Here is a 15634-nt window from a genome sequence, read left to right on the forward strand (position 1 = left end):
GACTAACAGTTTGTACAATTGGATCATCTGTGTGAAGACTAACAGTTTGTACAATTGGATCATCTGTGTGAAGACTAACAGTTTGTACAATTGGATCATCTGTGTGAAGACTAACAGTTTGTACAATTGGATCATCTGTGTGAAGACTAACAGTTTGTACAATTGGATCATCTGTGTGAAGACTAACAGTTTGTACAATTGGATCATCTGTGTGAAGACTAACAGTTTGTGCAATTGGATCATCTGTGTGAAGACTAACAGTTTGTACAATTGGATCATCTGTGTGAAGACTAACAGTTTGTACAATTGGATCATCTGTGTGAAGACTAACAGTTTGTACAATTGGATCATCTGTGTGAAGGCTAACAGTTTGTACAATTGGATCATCTGTGTGAAGGCTAACAGTTTGTACAATTGGATCATCTGTGTGAAGACTAGCAGTTTGTACAATTGGATCATCTGTGTGAAGACTAACAGTTTGTACAATTGGATCATCTGTGTGAAGACTAACAGTTTGTACAATTGGGTCATCTGTGTGAAGACTAACAGTTTGTACAATTGGATCATCTGTGTGAAGACTAACAGTTTGTACAATTGGGTCATCTGTGTGAAGACTAACAGTTTGTACAATTGGGTCATCTGTGTGAAGACTAACAGTTTGTACAATTGGATCATCTGTGTGAAGACTAACAGTTTGTACAATTGGATCATCTGTGTGAAGACTAACAGTTTGTACAATTGGATCATCTGTGTGAAGACTAACAGTTTGTACAATTGGGTCATCTGTGTGAAGACTAACAGTTTGTACAATTGGATCATCATCAGTTTGTGCAATTGGATCAAGACTAACAACAAGTCATTTGTGAAGACAATTGTACAATCATCTGTGTGAAGACTAACAGTTTGTACAATTGGATCATCTGTGAAGACTAACAGTTTGTACAATTGGATCATCTGTGTGAAGACTAACAGTTTGTACAATTATCATCTGTGTGGACTAACAGTTTGTACAATTGGATCTGTGTGAAGACTAACAGTTTGTACAATTGGATCATCTGTGTGAAGGCTAACAGTTTGTACAATTGGATCATCTGTGTGAAGGCTAACAGTTTGTACAATTGGATCATCTGTGTGAAGACTAGCAGTTTGTACAATTGGGTCATCTGTGTGAAGACTAGCAGTTTGCACAATTGGGCCATCTCTGTGAAGACTAACAGTTTGTACAATTGGATCATCTGTGTGAAGACTAACAGTTTGTACAATTGGATCATCTGTGTGAAGACTAACAGTTTGTACAATTGGATCATCTGTGTGAAGACTAACAGTTTGTACAATTGGATCATCTGTGTGAAGACTAACAGTTTGTACAATTGGATCATCTGTGTGAAGACTAACAGTTTGTACAATTGGATCATCTGTGTGAAGACTAACAGTTTGTACAATTGGATCATCTGTGAAGACTAACAGTTTGTACAATTGGATCATCTGTGTGAAGACTAACAGTTTGTACAATTGGATCATCTGTGTGAAGACTAACAGTTTGTACAATTGGATCATCTGTGTGAAGACTAACAGTTTGTACAATTGGATCATCTGTGTGAAGACTAACAGTTTGTGCAATTGGATCATCTGTGTGAAGACTAACAGTTTGTACAATTGGATCATCTGTGAAGACTAACAGTTTGTACAATTGGATCATCTGTGTGAAGACTAACAGTTTGTACAATTGGATCATCTGTGTGAAGGCTAACAGTTTGTACAATTGGATCATCTGTGTGAAGGCTAACAGTTTGTACAATTGGATCATCTGTGTGAAGACTAACAGTTTGTACAATTGGATCATCTGTGTGAAGACTAGCAGTTTGTACAATTGGGTCATCTGTGTGAAGACTAGCAGTTTGCACAATTGGGCCATCTCTGTGAAGACTAACAGTTTGTACAATTGGATCATCTGTGTGAAGACTAACAGTTTGTACAATTGGATCATCTGTCAGTTTGTACAATTGGATCATCTGTGTGAAGACTAACAGTTTGTACAATTGGATCATCTGTGTGAAGACTAACAGTTTGTACAATTGGATCATGAAGACTAACAGTTTGTACAATTGGGTCATCTGTGTGAAGACTAACAGTTTGTACAATTGGATCATCTGTGTGAAGACTAACAGTTTGTACAATTGGATCATCTGTGTGAAGACTAACAGTTTGTACAATTGGATCATCAATTGGATCATCTGTGTGAAGACTAACAGTTTGTACAATTGGATCATCTGTGTGAAGACTAACAGTTTGTACAATTGGATCATCTGTGTGAAGACTAACAGTTTGTACAATTGGATCATCTGTGTGAAGACTAACAGTTTGTACAATTGGATCATCTGTGTGAAGACTAACAGTTTGTACAATTGGATCATCTGTGTGAAGACTAACAGTTTGTACAATTGGATCATCTGTGTGAAGACTAACAGTTTGTACAATTGGATCATCTGTGTGAAGACTAACAGTTTGTACAATTGGATCATCTGTGTGAAGACTAACAGTTTGTACAATTGGATCATCTGTGTGAAGACTAACAGTTTGTACAATTGGATCATCTGTGTGAAGACTAACAGTTTGTACAATTGGATCATCTGTGTGAAGACTAACAGTTTGTACAATTGGATCATCTGTGTGAAGACTAACAGTTTGTACAATTGGATCATCTGTGTGAAGGCTAACAGTTTGTACAATTGGATCATCTGTGTGAAGGCTAACAGTTTGTACAATTGGATCATCTGTGTGAAGACTAGCAGTTTGTACAATTGGATCATCTGTGTGAAGACTAACAGTTTGTACAATTGGATCATCTGTGTGAAGACTAACAGTTTGTACAATTGGATCATCTGTGTGAAGACTAACAGTTTGTACAATTGGATCATCTGTGTGAAGACTAACAGTTTGTACAATTGGATCATCTGTGTGAAGACTAACAGTTTGTACAATTGGATCATCTGTGTGAAGACTAACAGTTTGTACAATTGGATCATCTGTGTGAAGACTAACAGTTTGTACAATTGGATCATCTGTGTGAAGACTAACAGTTTGTACAATTGGATCATCTGTGTGAAGACTAACAGTTTGTACAATTGGATCATCTGTGTGAAGACTAACAGTTTGTACAATTGGATCATCTGTGTGAAGACTAACAGTTTGTACAATTGGATCATCTGTGTGAAGACTAACAGTTTGTACAATTGGATCATCTGTGTGAAGACTAACAGTTTGTACAATTGGATCATCTGTGTGAAGACTAACAGTTTGTACAATTGGATCATCTGTGTGAAGACTAACAGTTTGTACAATTGGATCATCTGTGTGAAGACTAACAAGTTTGTACAATAACAGTGGTACAATTGGATCATCTGTGTGAAGATAACAGTTTGTACAATTGAAGACTAACAGTTTGTACAATCTGGGCATCTGTGTGAAGACTAACAGTTTGTACAATTGGATCATCTGTGTGAAGACTAACAGTTTGTACAATTGGATCATCTGTGTGAAGACTAACAGTTTGTGCAATTGGATCATCTGTGTGGAGACTAACAGTTTGTACAATTGGGTCATCTGTGTGAAGACTAACAGTTTGTACAATTGGGTCATCTGTGTGAAGACTAACAGTTTGTACAATTGGATCATCTGTGAGAAGACTAACAGTTTGTGCAATTGGGTCATCTGTGAGAAGACTAACAGTTTGTGCAATTGGATCATCTGTGTGAAGACTAACAGTTTGTACAATTGGGTCATCTGTGTGAAGACGAACAGTTTGTACAATTGGATCATCTCTGTGAAGACTAACAGTTTGTACAATTGGATCATCTGTGTGAAAACTTATAGTTTGTACAATTGGATCATCTGTGTGAAGACTAACAGTTTGTACAATTGGGTCATCTGTGTGAAGACTAACAGTGTGTACAATTGGATCATCTGTGTGAAGACTAATAGTTTGTACAATTGGATTATCTGTGTGAAGACTAACAGTTTGTACAATTGGGTCATCTGTGTGAAGACTAACAGTTTGTACAATTGGATCATCTGTGTGAAAACTTATAGTTTGTATAATTAAGTCATCTGTAAACAGTTTCAGTGATTAAGGACAAGAATTCCGTGTGAAAGTTGATTGCGTTGAATAATTTGCAGCCGTTCCGTAAGTTAATTCTAATTATCTACCTCAACACCTTGATTAATAAAAACGATTTTCATTCTGGTTTTTACTCTTTGCATCACGCCATGTATAAAAACTATTTTTTTTGTTTCAATTTATTTTAATGCCTCCCGGTCGAGAGAACAAAAATCTCAAATTCACGAAAACAAATGTCAGAGCTGAATAACGGATTAGACACGCCACACTATGTAACCGTAATCTAATAATACAGTCTAAAGAAACTTCTCCTTCTGACTAACAAAAATATATTCATAAGTAAAATATGTGAAATGTCTGACAGGAACATAAACATAGAAAGAAATCAGACTGTGGTGTTTGCAGATGTTGTTTACATTTGGATTCATGTTTGAATAAAGCAAATCATATTAACTAGAAGTAAAGAAATGATTCTGAAAATCAAGAAAAAAGATCAATACCCCCCGCTAGTACAGCGGTATGTCTACGGATTTACAACGTTAAAATAAGGGTGTCTATTCCCCTCGGTGGGCTCAGCACATAGGCCTATGTGGCTTTGCTATAAGAAAACACACACAGAAGTGTAATTGGAATGACAAATAACCTGAGAGGTGAAAATCGAATTATATTAGAAGAAAGTAAGGTGTATGAAGTTGATTGTGGGGAAGATGGGCCCCCAGTGGCTCAGCGGTATTTCTGTGGACTTACAACGCTAAAAACCGGGTTTCGATACCCGTGGTGGGCAGAGCACAGATAGTCCATTGTGTAGCTTTGTGCTCAATTAAAAACAACAACAACAACTAAACTAAAGGAGAAGATGGAAACGCTGAAACATCTAAAACCATTACTGCTATATACAGCTGTATCTATTTTTCATCTGTCATGGAACTTAAAGCTGAAAAAGAAAAGAGTCTGAGGAGCAGTGTAAAGTGGTTTATTTCTACCACCCAGCGCCCTCTGGAATGTAACATGTCGAAACTTGGTGCGACGCCTAGAGGGATTAGTTGTTTTTTGTTTTTTTTAAGAAATGGGGTGGTGGTCTTAAAACGTAAGTGGCCTGTAATAAGATATGGATTTGTATTAAAGGGAGGTCTTAAAACGTAAATAGCTTGTAACAACATATGAATTTGTAGTAAAGGAAGGTCTTAAAACGTAAATAGCTTGTAACAACATATGAATTTGTAGTAAAGGAAGGTCTTAAAACGTAAATAGTTTCTAATAAGATTCGAATTTGTAATATAAATGGTGGTCTTGAAACGTGAATAACTTGTAATGAGACATGAATTTGTAGCAAAGATTCTCATATTTATCATAATGTTTAAAAAACAAAGCACTAATTATCTTAGGCGAGTCAAAAGTAGCTTTTGGTTGTAAGATAATTTATGGGAAAAACAGAATTTTGAATGAACGATTTGTAGTTACGCATCTATCGTCTCGATTTCTTTCTTCGACAGTTATTGTGGTTTTCTCCACAGTAAACTGTCTGGATAAATTTTTAAAAATGGGTTTCAACTTACTCTTCCTACCTTAATCGTTTAGTTCTGTCAATCATTATCCTGATTGGTTTGTTTGTTTTTGAATTTCGCGCAAAGCTACACGAGGGTTATCTGCGCTAGCCGTCCCTAACTTAGCAGTGTAAGACTAGAGGGAAGGCAGCTGATCACCACCTCCCACAGCCAATTCTTGGGCTACTCTTTTACCAATGAATAATGGGATTAACCGTAACATTATAACGTCCCCACGGCTGAAAGTGCAATCATGTTTGGTGCGACGGGGATTTGAACCCGCGACCCTCGTATTAGGAGTCGTAAGCCTTAACCCACCTGGCCATGCTGGGCTCATTATAATGAACTAGAAATAACTATATGTTTATCAACAACGGATCTAGTGTACCTGGAATGCTTTCTCTCCACAAGTCCCTGAACACGTAGACCAAGGAGTGATAAACCATTCGAACTTTAAAGTTTCGGTCCATTCTCTTTCGAAAAGATGCTTGACTCCCTTGTTAGCAGTTCGATTGAAGTTTGGATTTTCTTTCTGATCTTTTATGAAAAGATATCTATTCAAAGAGTCTTTCGAGTTTCCCCAAGCTTTTGACATGTTTTTTAATAAACTTTGTAACCGAGGAAAAGAATGGTGGTCGGTTTGCCTGGACGACCCATTAATATACTGTTCACTGTCTCGTGGAGTAACTATTTGGTGTATGTCCTTGCGTCCTAGATGAAAATCTGGTCTACCACTATGGTGGAGCTCCCATGAGTCAAATTCTGTTACGTATGTTGGTTTCGAAGCGTCGTGAGAAGAGGTGGATGAAAGTGGAAACCTGGAAGAACCGGTTAATCTCTCTGGTCTTAAAATCTCATAAAACGATTTTTCGTAACTCTCATCATCGGAGAAAAATCTCGCTAGAGGTCTCGCTTCTGGATTAGTAGTCCTAGGCCTAAAATCGAAGTGACTCTTAGTATCATCCACCGCTGACGACGTTATCCCGTGACCACTGTCCTCGTGACTGTATTCTTCTTGGTTATCAGTGATGGTCATTAAACAAAAATAATCAAAACAAAATCACGTAAATTTCGAACATTTTTTCTAAACAAAAATTCTTAAAATCAATTTGAATTAAAATGATCGGTATATTCTAACAATTCTAAAATACCGTTGTTTTTAAATTCGAATCATTTGCTTATGAAAAAAGGGTTTGTTTTGAATTTCGCGCAAAGCTACTCGAGGGTTATCTGCGCTAGCTATCCCTAATTTAGCAGTGTAAGACTCGAGGGAAGGCAGCTAGTCATCACCACCCATCGCCAACTCTTGGGCTAATCTCTTACCAACGAATAATGGGATTGACCGTCACATTTAACGCCCCCACGGCTGAAAAGAGCAAGCATGTTTGGTGCGACGGACGTTTCGAACCCGCGACCCTTATATTACGGGTCGATCGCCTTAACCCACCTAACCATGCCGGGCCTTGAAAAAACGAAAAATGGTTCTTTCAGATTTCACATAACATATATGTATGTGTATATATAATTAAGTTCACGAACACAAATACTCAACTATTGGAAGGCGCTATGGCCCGGCATGGCCAGGTGGGTTAAGGCGTTCGACTCGTAATATGAGGGTCGCGAGTTCGAATCCCGGTCGCACCAAACATGCTCGTTCTTTCAGCCGTGGGGGCGTTATAATGTAACGGTTAATCCCACTATTCGTTGGTAAAAGAGTAGCCCATGAATTGGCGGTGGGTGGTGATAAATAGCTTCCTTTCCTCTAGTCTTATACTGCTAAATTAGGGACGACTAGCGCAGATAGCTCTCGAGTAGCTTTGCGCGAAATTCAAAACAAACAAACAAACAATCGAAAGCGCTAGAGTTTGGTTTTTAATTTATTGCACCTTTTGCGTGTGATCCTGTGTGTGTTTCTTTCATCATATTATAGAGATATACATATGTGCATAAAAAAACGGTTATTTTGGATACAAATGAAGCTATCTATGGAGAACAGAGAACAATAGAGAAAAAAAGACTCATAATTTAGAAAAGATGTAAAATGAATTTCACGATTCTACTGTAAATCTTTTAAACATAATTGGTTTAAAATACGTTTGAAATGAATTTCACAATTCTACTGTAAATCGTTTAAACATAATTGGTTTAAAATACGTTTGAAATGAATTTCACAATATTACTGTAAATCTTTTAAACATAATTGGTTTAAAATACGTTTGAAATGAATTTCACGATTCTACTGTAAATCTCTACTTTTTGAGTCTCTACTACTATTCCATTCACTTACGTATCTTATTATCAGTCTGAATAAAGGACCTAATACCCAAGTTTTGTAGTGCAGCATCAATACTGATAACACATCAGTCAAATACAACAAGTTTTTGACACAGAAGCATCACAGGTTTACCGTTCACTATCTCTGATGTTTGATCATTAAATAGAATCAGCAGGATATTTCTCAAACTGATTCACAGGAGAATCAATCATTCTATTCATGTTAGATGCAGTTATTGACAGAAATTCAAAAAACATCCTGGGAATGCGAAAGGCTTAGCGAATTGTAATAATGAAAACGCGCATGCTTACATTACAGCAAAGTTATGATATCCATTGACAACTTCTCAGTTTTAGGCTTCATTCATCTAAGATACTATCCTATATATATATATATATAGTATTGTTATTTTGTGTCTGCCTTAAGAAAGGATGTACTCTAATGATGGAATTTAACACTTATAACAGTCGTAGTTGTACCTGAGGGAACTTCTGGTCTTTCTACTGTGCGGTCCACATCATGAGAGAACTTTGAGTAAACTGGTTTGACGTCTATGATCATGTGAGCTCTAGATGAACCAGCTACACAGGTGTATTTGCCGCTATCTTGCAGTCTCAGTGATTTGATTGTCATGGCACCAGTAGGCGAGATTTCATACTTGTTATTATGAGATAATTTCATATTTCCTTTAAACCATTGTACTAGCGACCTATCATAACCTGATACTGGACAACGAATTTTTGCATCTGATCCTGAATAAAGAGTAGCCATGCCACCAATCTTGAGGTTAACTCTCTCTTTAGGATAACTCTGAGTGTATGATTGTTGGGTAAGTTTAATGTGGGGATCTTTTTTATCTCCTAATAAGTTAGAACCCTCAACAGCTATGCCTTCCTTTAGGTGTTTGAAAGGTAAAGGTCTGACAATTAAGGTTATATCTGCCTTCGCGGACCCCGCCCTACAGGTGTACTGTCCTGCGTCCATAAGTGATATATTTTTTATTTTAAGTGTTCCCCTGTTACTAAACCGATACTTTCGACTTGCTGCCAAGTCCTTGTGTTCTTTCTGCCATCGAATATGTGACCTGTTAAACCTTTGAACTGGACATCTGATTCTGACAGTGGTTCTTTCTAAGAGAACCGCTCTGCCCCCAATGTCCAGCTTTACATTTCTGATTGGTTCTTGCTGGATGTAGTCTTGCTTTGAAATCTTGATGGAAGGTGGCCGTTCAATATTGGATTTGTTTTTCTCTTGACAGGGTTTCATTCCACAAATTTCCTGCATTGCTGGTTTATCACCTTGGCAACTAGACTGAGGCTGGTTGATTTTGTGGTCAAAAGGAACTACTTTAACACACTTTATTTTTCTGGTTCGTACTCCTCCGCCACACAGATGAGAACACTAAGGAAGACAATTTTTAAAACGTGTTTAACCAAAACGATTAAAAGTTAAAATAAGGTAGGAACTAAATCGCACAAAAAATAATAAATAATAATATTTATCAATGAGAATATCTAATTGAAAAAAAAAAAGAGTTTATAATGATAATGCATCAACTGTTACATCCAGTACCCCCCAAACCAGGGCTATACAAACCAGTTAGGACACGATAGAAACAGTAATGATGGAGACGATATTTGTTTTAAAAATTTCGCGCAAAGCTACACGAGGGCTATCTGCACCAGCCGTCCCTAATTTAGCAGTGTAAGACTAGAAAGAAGGCAGATAGTCATTACCATCCGAAGTTAACTCTTGGGCTACTCTTTTACCAACGACTAGTGAGGTTGACCGTAACATTATAACGCCCCACGGCTGAAAGGGCGAGCATGTTTGGTGCGACGGGGATTCGAGCCCGCGACCCTCAGATTACGAGTCGAACGTCTTAACCCACAGGGCCATGCCGCTATTTATATCAGCAAACTGCTTTAAAACAACGGTTACATGTAAATTGAATTAAGTTGGTAACGCGTAATTTTTAAACATTTTATGTCAACAGTGTCCGAAAGATGTCGCTATACAAGGTTGTTTCTACCACAAAGGCGGGAGAAAATCTACTTTCTTTCATTTTCTATGTTTCAGTTACTTTGGATGCAAGCTACTTGAAACAATATCATATTAATTCAACAAAACAAAATATTTTTTTCATTGTTGTAGTTCTTCAGTGTTATTTAAAAATAATTTTCAATCCGTATCCGACAGCACGAAATAATTATAACTAAACAAACGCCCGTGACGTACGGGATGTTGTTCTGATTGGTTATCCTGGTTCATACTGTCTGCAAATCAATAACATTTAACAAGTTTAATTGTACAGTTATTAAAATATGTTAAAGTAGTTCGTTAAGTTTGTTGATACTTTCAGAGTTGAGGTGGAAGAATCATTTGTATTCTCACGCCACGAACACAGTTTTCATTGAGAAATTGCGCCATTAAAATAAACAACAAAAAACGTATTTTTAGTAAATTTGATCAATTTATTATTGTCGTCAAGTGTAACTTTGGTTAAATACTAGAATAATATATAATTCGTTATATTGAGTTTAAATACCTTTGTAATATTGCAGTTATAAAAAGAGAGTTAAATCAGTTGATAAATCCAATGGTTAATTCACGTATCAACAAGGAAGAGGGTCTGAAACCTCAACAGGCCCAGCATAACTAGGGCGTTAGAGGGCGCTTGTCTCGCAAGCTGTGGGTCATCTGCTCAAACCCCTGTTGCACCAAACATGATCGCCCTTTCAGCTGTGGGGGCGTTATAAATTACGATCAATCACACTATTCGTTGTTAAAAGAGTTGGCTGCGATGGTGATGAATAGTTGCCTTCCCTTTAGTCTTACACTGCTGAATTAAAAATGGCTAGCGCAGACAGCCCTCGTGTAGCATTGCGCGAAAATAAAAAAAAACAAGAAATTAAGCCTCAAATATTTTAACATATTTTATCAAGTGATCTAAATATCTTGTACTTGGTTTATTTTCACACGAAAAAGTCAAAATGATTTCTTTTCGGAAACAAGGTAATATGGTTGCTTTCAATTGATTATATTTTACGATCACCAAGAAAATAATTTTCTTTGTACCTCATATTACAATAAACACAAAAACATTATGTGCATTATGGTAACATTCCATATTTTCACGCTCGTTCATTATTCGATTAATTAACAAGTTATAAAATCAAATGAACAATACTCATCTAGTGTCATATTAATCACAAAGTTCATTAAAACTAGTGTTAATAATATATGGTTTTCGTTTGCTAGTTTACGTCTGGAACATGTTTACACTAACCTTATGCTTTCTGTAACAGAAACCCAACGTTAATAGTGAGTTAAGATATGTCGTTCGCTGTACTAACTCCCTCCCCGAGGCTTAGCGGGTGACTCTCGCATCTTACGACGCTAAAATTAAAGTGTTGATACATGTGGTGAGGAAGACCATAGAGAGCCGATTATTTAAGTCTTTGTTTAATAATAAAAAACTCACTTTACTCCACTCTCCAACCTGCCACCTGGCGGGACAGTCGATAACATTGCAATATTGTTGAGACCTCGGTGGAGGTTGTGGACACATGTTATTTCTAAGAACCAACACACTTCTCTCTTTACGTTCCAGCTCTTGAATGCACTGAATTTTTCGGTTTTGTATCCCGCCTCCACAACTTTTGGAACATGAAGAAAACTCCGTCAGGTTCCATCTAAATAAAAGAGTGGTTCTATTACTGTAATGGTTTGTTTGTTTTTGGCAGAAGAAGGAGACATCCTGTTCTTCATGTAACAAACCCAAAACTGTTGCACGAGATTAAAACCACGTTTATTAAAATAAAAGTAGTTAAAGATAACAGAAAAGAATATTCGATTTGCTGGTTTATTCAAGTGCGAGAGTCTTAAATAGTTAAATGTATTACATTTTGCCTCCCCTCTGGCGGCGATTTCGCGGTAAACCTTGAGAGCTTATATCCAGTAGCGGATTTAAGGCTGTGTGGCTCCAGGGGCTAATAATTTTTGTAAGCCTACATCCCATCTAATTTTACATAGAATAATATTATTAACGATTCCCCATTAAGACCATGAGCTCTGGGGTTGAGCCCTCTCTAGCCCCTACCTAAATAAGCCACTACTTATATCTGGAGTTTCACTCTTGCAACAAACATAACGTGAGCATTCTTTATGTGGTTTTGCGCTAAAACACACTCAGAAAAACAATTAAACATGATAGTTGCCTGATCTCCAAACAGGGGTGCTCGTGCAGGGTTTTTCCCCTTCAACCCTGCGCGTGAGAATATTTACTATAGTGGCTTTTATTGCAACTATAAACAATGAGACACACACGCGGCTATGATGACGAACTGTCTCTAGTTATATATTAAAATATTTCATAAGATTAACACGTTATGAGTGTATTATTAGGGCGTACATGTAAGTTCACTCCTAGTAAGGTAACCAGTGAAAAGTGCGCGAGTGTTAAAGAGAACTGGTCACTACGCATCAATGTTAACAGTGAGTTCGGCACTCACTGTGCTGAATCTAGTGTACTCCAAAACAAAATAGCTACACCAAGAGACATTTGAAAGTGATTTTTCTGGTTAAGAAACCTGACAAATGACCATATTAATAGATACTGTATTAGCTGTAAAATAATTGTTATTTTAATTTCATTTGTCGTTTTCAAAACGTCAATTACGTCGTACCGAAGACAAACTGACATACGATGTAATGTATTTTTATCTGCCTTAAGTTCCAGTTACTGCTTCTATTATTCAATGATGGATTTCTTTTCGTGAAAATACCTATCAGTGTATATCCTTATGTTCGTTGCTTTACCAGTGGTTCGAGCTATTTACGATCTATAAAATCACACTATCGATTGATAGTTTTCCTTCAGAAACGAAAACACTTTTTGTGAAAATAAGATGAATTTTTTTCTAAATCATTAATTATTATGACATTGTTATTAGTAACTGCAAATATCTACGTGCGTAATAAACTACAAACTATTATTTGCTTTTCAGTGTCGTGTAAAAAGATAAATATTTTATTACACTCTAGAAGCTTGTTGTTCCTGCTATCATATTTCAAAAGCCTTGTTTCTTAAACCTTACCATCGATGTATTTAAACAAGACTTAAAGTTTCGCTAAGTTTACACGAGTGGAGCTCAGTTTGTAAGTGTGTTACCGAACGAGAACTTGCGTGTCAAACTGGTTCCTTCAAGCATGAAAGTTTCTATTACAAGTCGAGTCCAAACAAAGGAATCTGTTTGTAACCAAATCCATTGTGTACTACGTAGCTTTAACTTTAAATTACCCGGATATACGCAGACCCTGTTATGAGATCAACTAAAACACTGTTTCTTGTATACGTCACAGGTTGTTTGTTTGTTTTTTTTACCTTATTTGGATTATACCATCTGTCTTAGGACTAACCTGATTTGCATGGGTTTATTACAGACATCTGTAAAACTGTATCATCAAGAGTTTTGTTATGGTTAGGAACTGGAAGTTAACATTGTGCACAACATGACGGTGTTACGCATGCGCAGGACAATGTTCTCGTTTTTTACTTTTGAAACATGCTCGTGTTCTCCCCTACCAAGTACATGTAGACATAACCCTAAAATTACTTATGATGTCTGACTCCATTAACGCTGTAAACACCTGCTTCTAAACTATTTATGCAGCAAACTCAACATGAACTGGCAACTTAATGTTTACAGGATTTTGTAATAATTTGAACACCTCACAAAAAAAAATATAAGCAAAACTACCATTAATATTTTAGTTTACTTTACTAACTAATCAGGATTTCTGTGCAATTTATGTAGAAAATGAATAATTTTGTGAAATTTTCTAACGTTAGTTCTTTACAGTAAATATTGTAGCAAATAATAGTGTAGAATTACTCAATATCATACTGTACGTGGATCTAACAAGTGGTGACAGTTACGACAACAAATCGCTAGTGTGAAAATTTGTTTTTATATTTCGATTAAAACGAGGCTTAGCTTTCTTTTCCCATACTAACAGTTTCCACCTTCATAAATCCAAGCCGCGCTGCCATCTAGGTATGAAATATTGCAAGTAGACATTCTCAGGACATGAAAAAGCATGATTGCTGAGAAAAATGCCAATCCATAAAATACAAAAGAGTTATCCTATGCCAACACACCAAGGGTTCCCAGTTCATGTTAAAAAAATTCAATGAAAAACTTCATTTTGATTTATTCAGCAGTTCTCTCTCGGTGTTTGGGTAAGAAATGTTCATACCCTGGAGGGTGAGGTCCTTCAGCAGTTCAGTACAACGGTAGATTTCGTTTGAATTTCGTGCAGTTACATCAGAGCTACGTGCATTAGTTGTCCCTAATTTAGTAGTATAATACTAGAGTGAACGTAGCTAGTCGCCACCATCCAGCTCTTAGGCTAATCTTATCAACGATTAGTGAGACAAACCGTCACATTATAACGTCCCTTAAAAGAGCGAGCATATTTGGTGGGACAGGGATTCGAACCCGCGACCTTTAGATTATGAATCAAGGGCCTTAATCACTTGGCCATGCCGGGCCTGCAGCTGTAGCATTTTGCAGGCCTGAATAAATCAAGTTTTGGCTTGAATTTCTTTTCAAGAAAATCTATAACATAAACTGGGAAAAGTTCTCTTTTTCTGGGTGAGTTGGCATGGAATGACCCAAAATAAAGTTAAGAAGACCCCAAAATAATGGTCTTTTTTTTTTTTTGCTATTACACTAAACTAAAATAAAAAAATGAAAATAACCTACCTCGATGGACATGGAAAATTGTTGCATGTCTGTGTAACAATGTTAGGTTTCTTGTCAATATCACAGAGATATGGCGCTACCACCAAAGTATCGTAGTCACGAACACATTCAACCATCAACTCTTGGGTTCCTGTAAAATTATTGTATTTATAAGATATGACATAAACATCTCGCACAAAAGCTTCGCACTTACAACAAGGTTGGTATTATGTATTATGCGATACACAGTTTAGTTTCTCTACAGAAAGTCATAATCATATGTGTCAAGTGTCGGTCGGTTGGTCAATCAGTCGATCACGTTTGATTTATCCAAATTTTGTAAGTTTCAAAAGCCCAGTTTCACTTTTTCTCCTATAGCACTTCGTTTTTTTATTGCGTGTTCTCACTTTAATTGAAATCAATACCTAACAAAAGGTATAAACAACTCCTAAACTTCAGAACCTTCTCTTCTATATAAAAGCCTTTCAAAGAGGGCGTTTTTATGCAAAGGATATATTTATCACCGAGTGAAATTAATTTGTTGTTTGTTATAAAGAGAGGTTTTGAACGATTATTACGTATATATGAGATATGAAGTTTTAATAGAACTATTGCTAAAGTGCAATTTATGTATTAATAAAATAACTGCGATCAATGAATTCTGGGAAGATGCTCTTTAGCTGAAGTAAATGTTGTTCACGATAGTGGTTGTTGTGCTTTTTTTTAAAGGGCTCGACATGGCCAGGTGGATAAGGTTCACGGTAGAGGTTTTTGTGGTTTTTTTAAAGGGCTCGACATGGCCAGGTGGATAAGGCACTCGACTCGTTATCTGAGGGTCGCGGGTTCGACTCCCCATCACACCAAACATGCTCGCCCTTTCAGCCGTGCAAGCGTTATAATATGACGATCAATCCCACTTTTAGTTGGTAAAAGAGTAGCCCAAGAGTTA

At 36.8% G+C, this 15634-nt stretch overlaps 1 protein-coding gene across 3 annotated transcripts in view; it reads right to left on the reverse strand.

Moving 5' to 3' along the window:
• The window catches only part of LOC143239148 (protein madd-4-like), a 64792-nt gene that overhangs the window by 20377 nt on the left and 28781 nt on the right, over positions 1–15634 (reverse strand). For 2 of the 3 annotated variants that reach the window (XM_076480014.1, XM_076480000.1), the window contains exons 11-14: positions 14707–14836; positions 11421–11631; positions 8416–9337; positions 6050–6675 (exon numbers count right to left, since the gene is read on the reverse strand). In XM_076480014.1, the coding sequence (XP_076336129.1) occupies positions 6050–6675; positions 8416–9337; positions 11421–11631; positions 14707–14836 (1889 nt within the window). The remainder of the gene's footprint in view (positions 1–6049; positions 6676–8415; positions 9338–11420; positions 11632–14706; positions 14837–15634) is intronic. The other variant, XM_076480007.1, reaches the window with a different exon arrangement.

Source organism: Tachypleus tridentatus, chromosome 2 (genome assembly GCF_004210375.1).
Source record: "Tachypleus tridentatus isolate NWPU-2018 chromosome 2, ASM421037v1, whole genome shotgun sequence".
Classification (NCBI taxonomy): domain Eukaryota; kingdom Metazoa; phylum Arthropoda; class Merostomata; order Xiphosura; family Limulidae; genus Tachypleus; species Tachypleus tridentatus.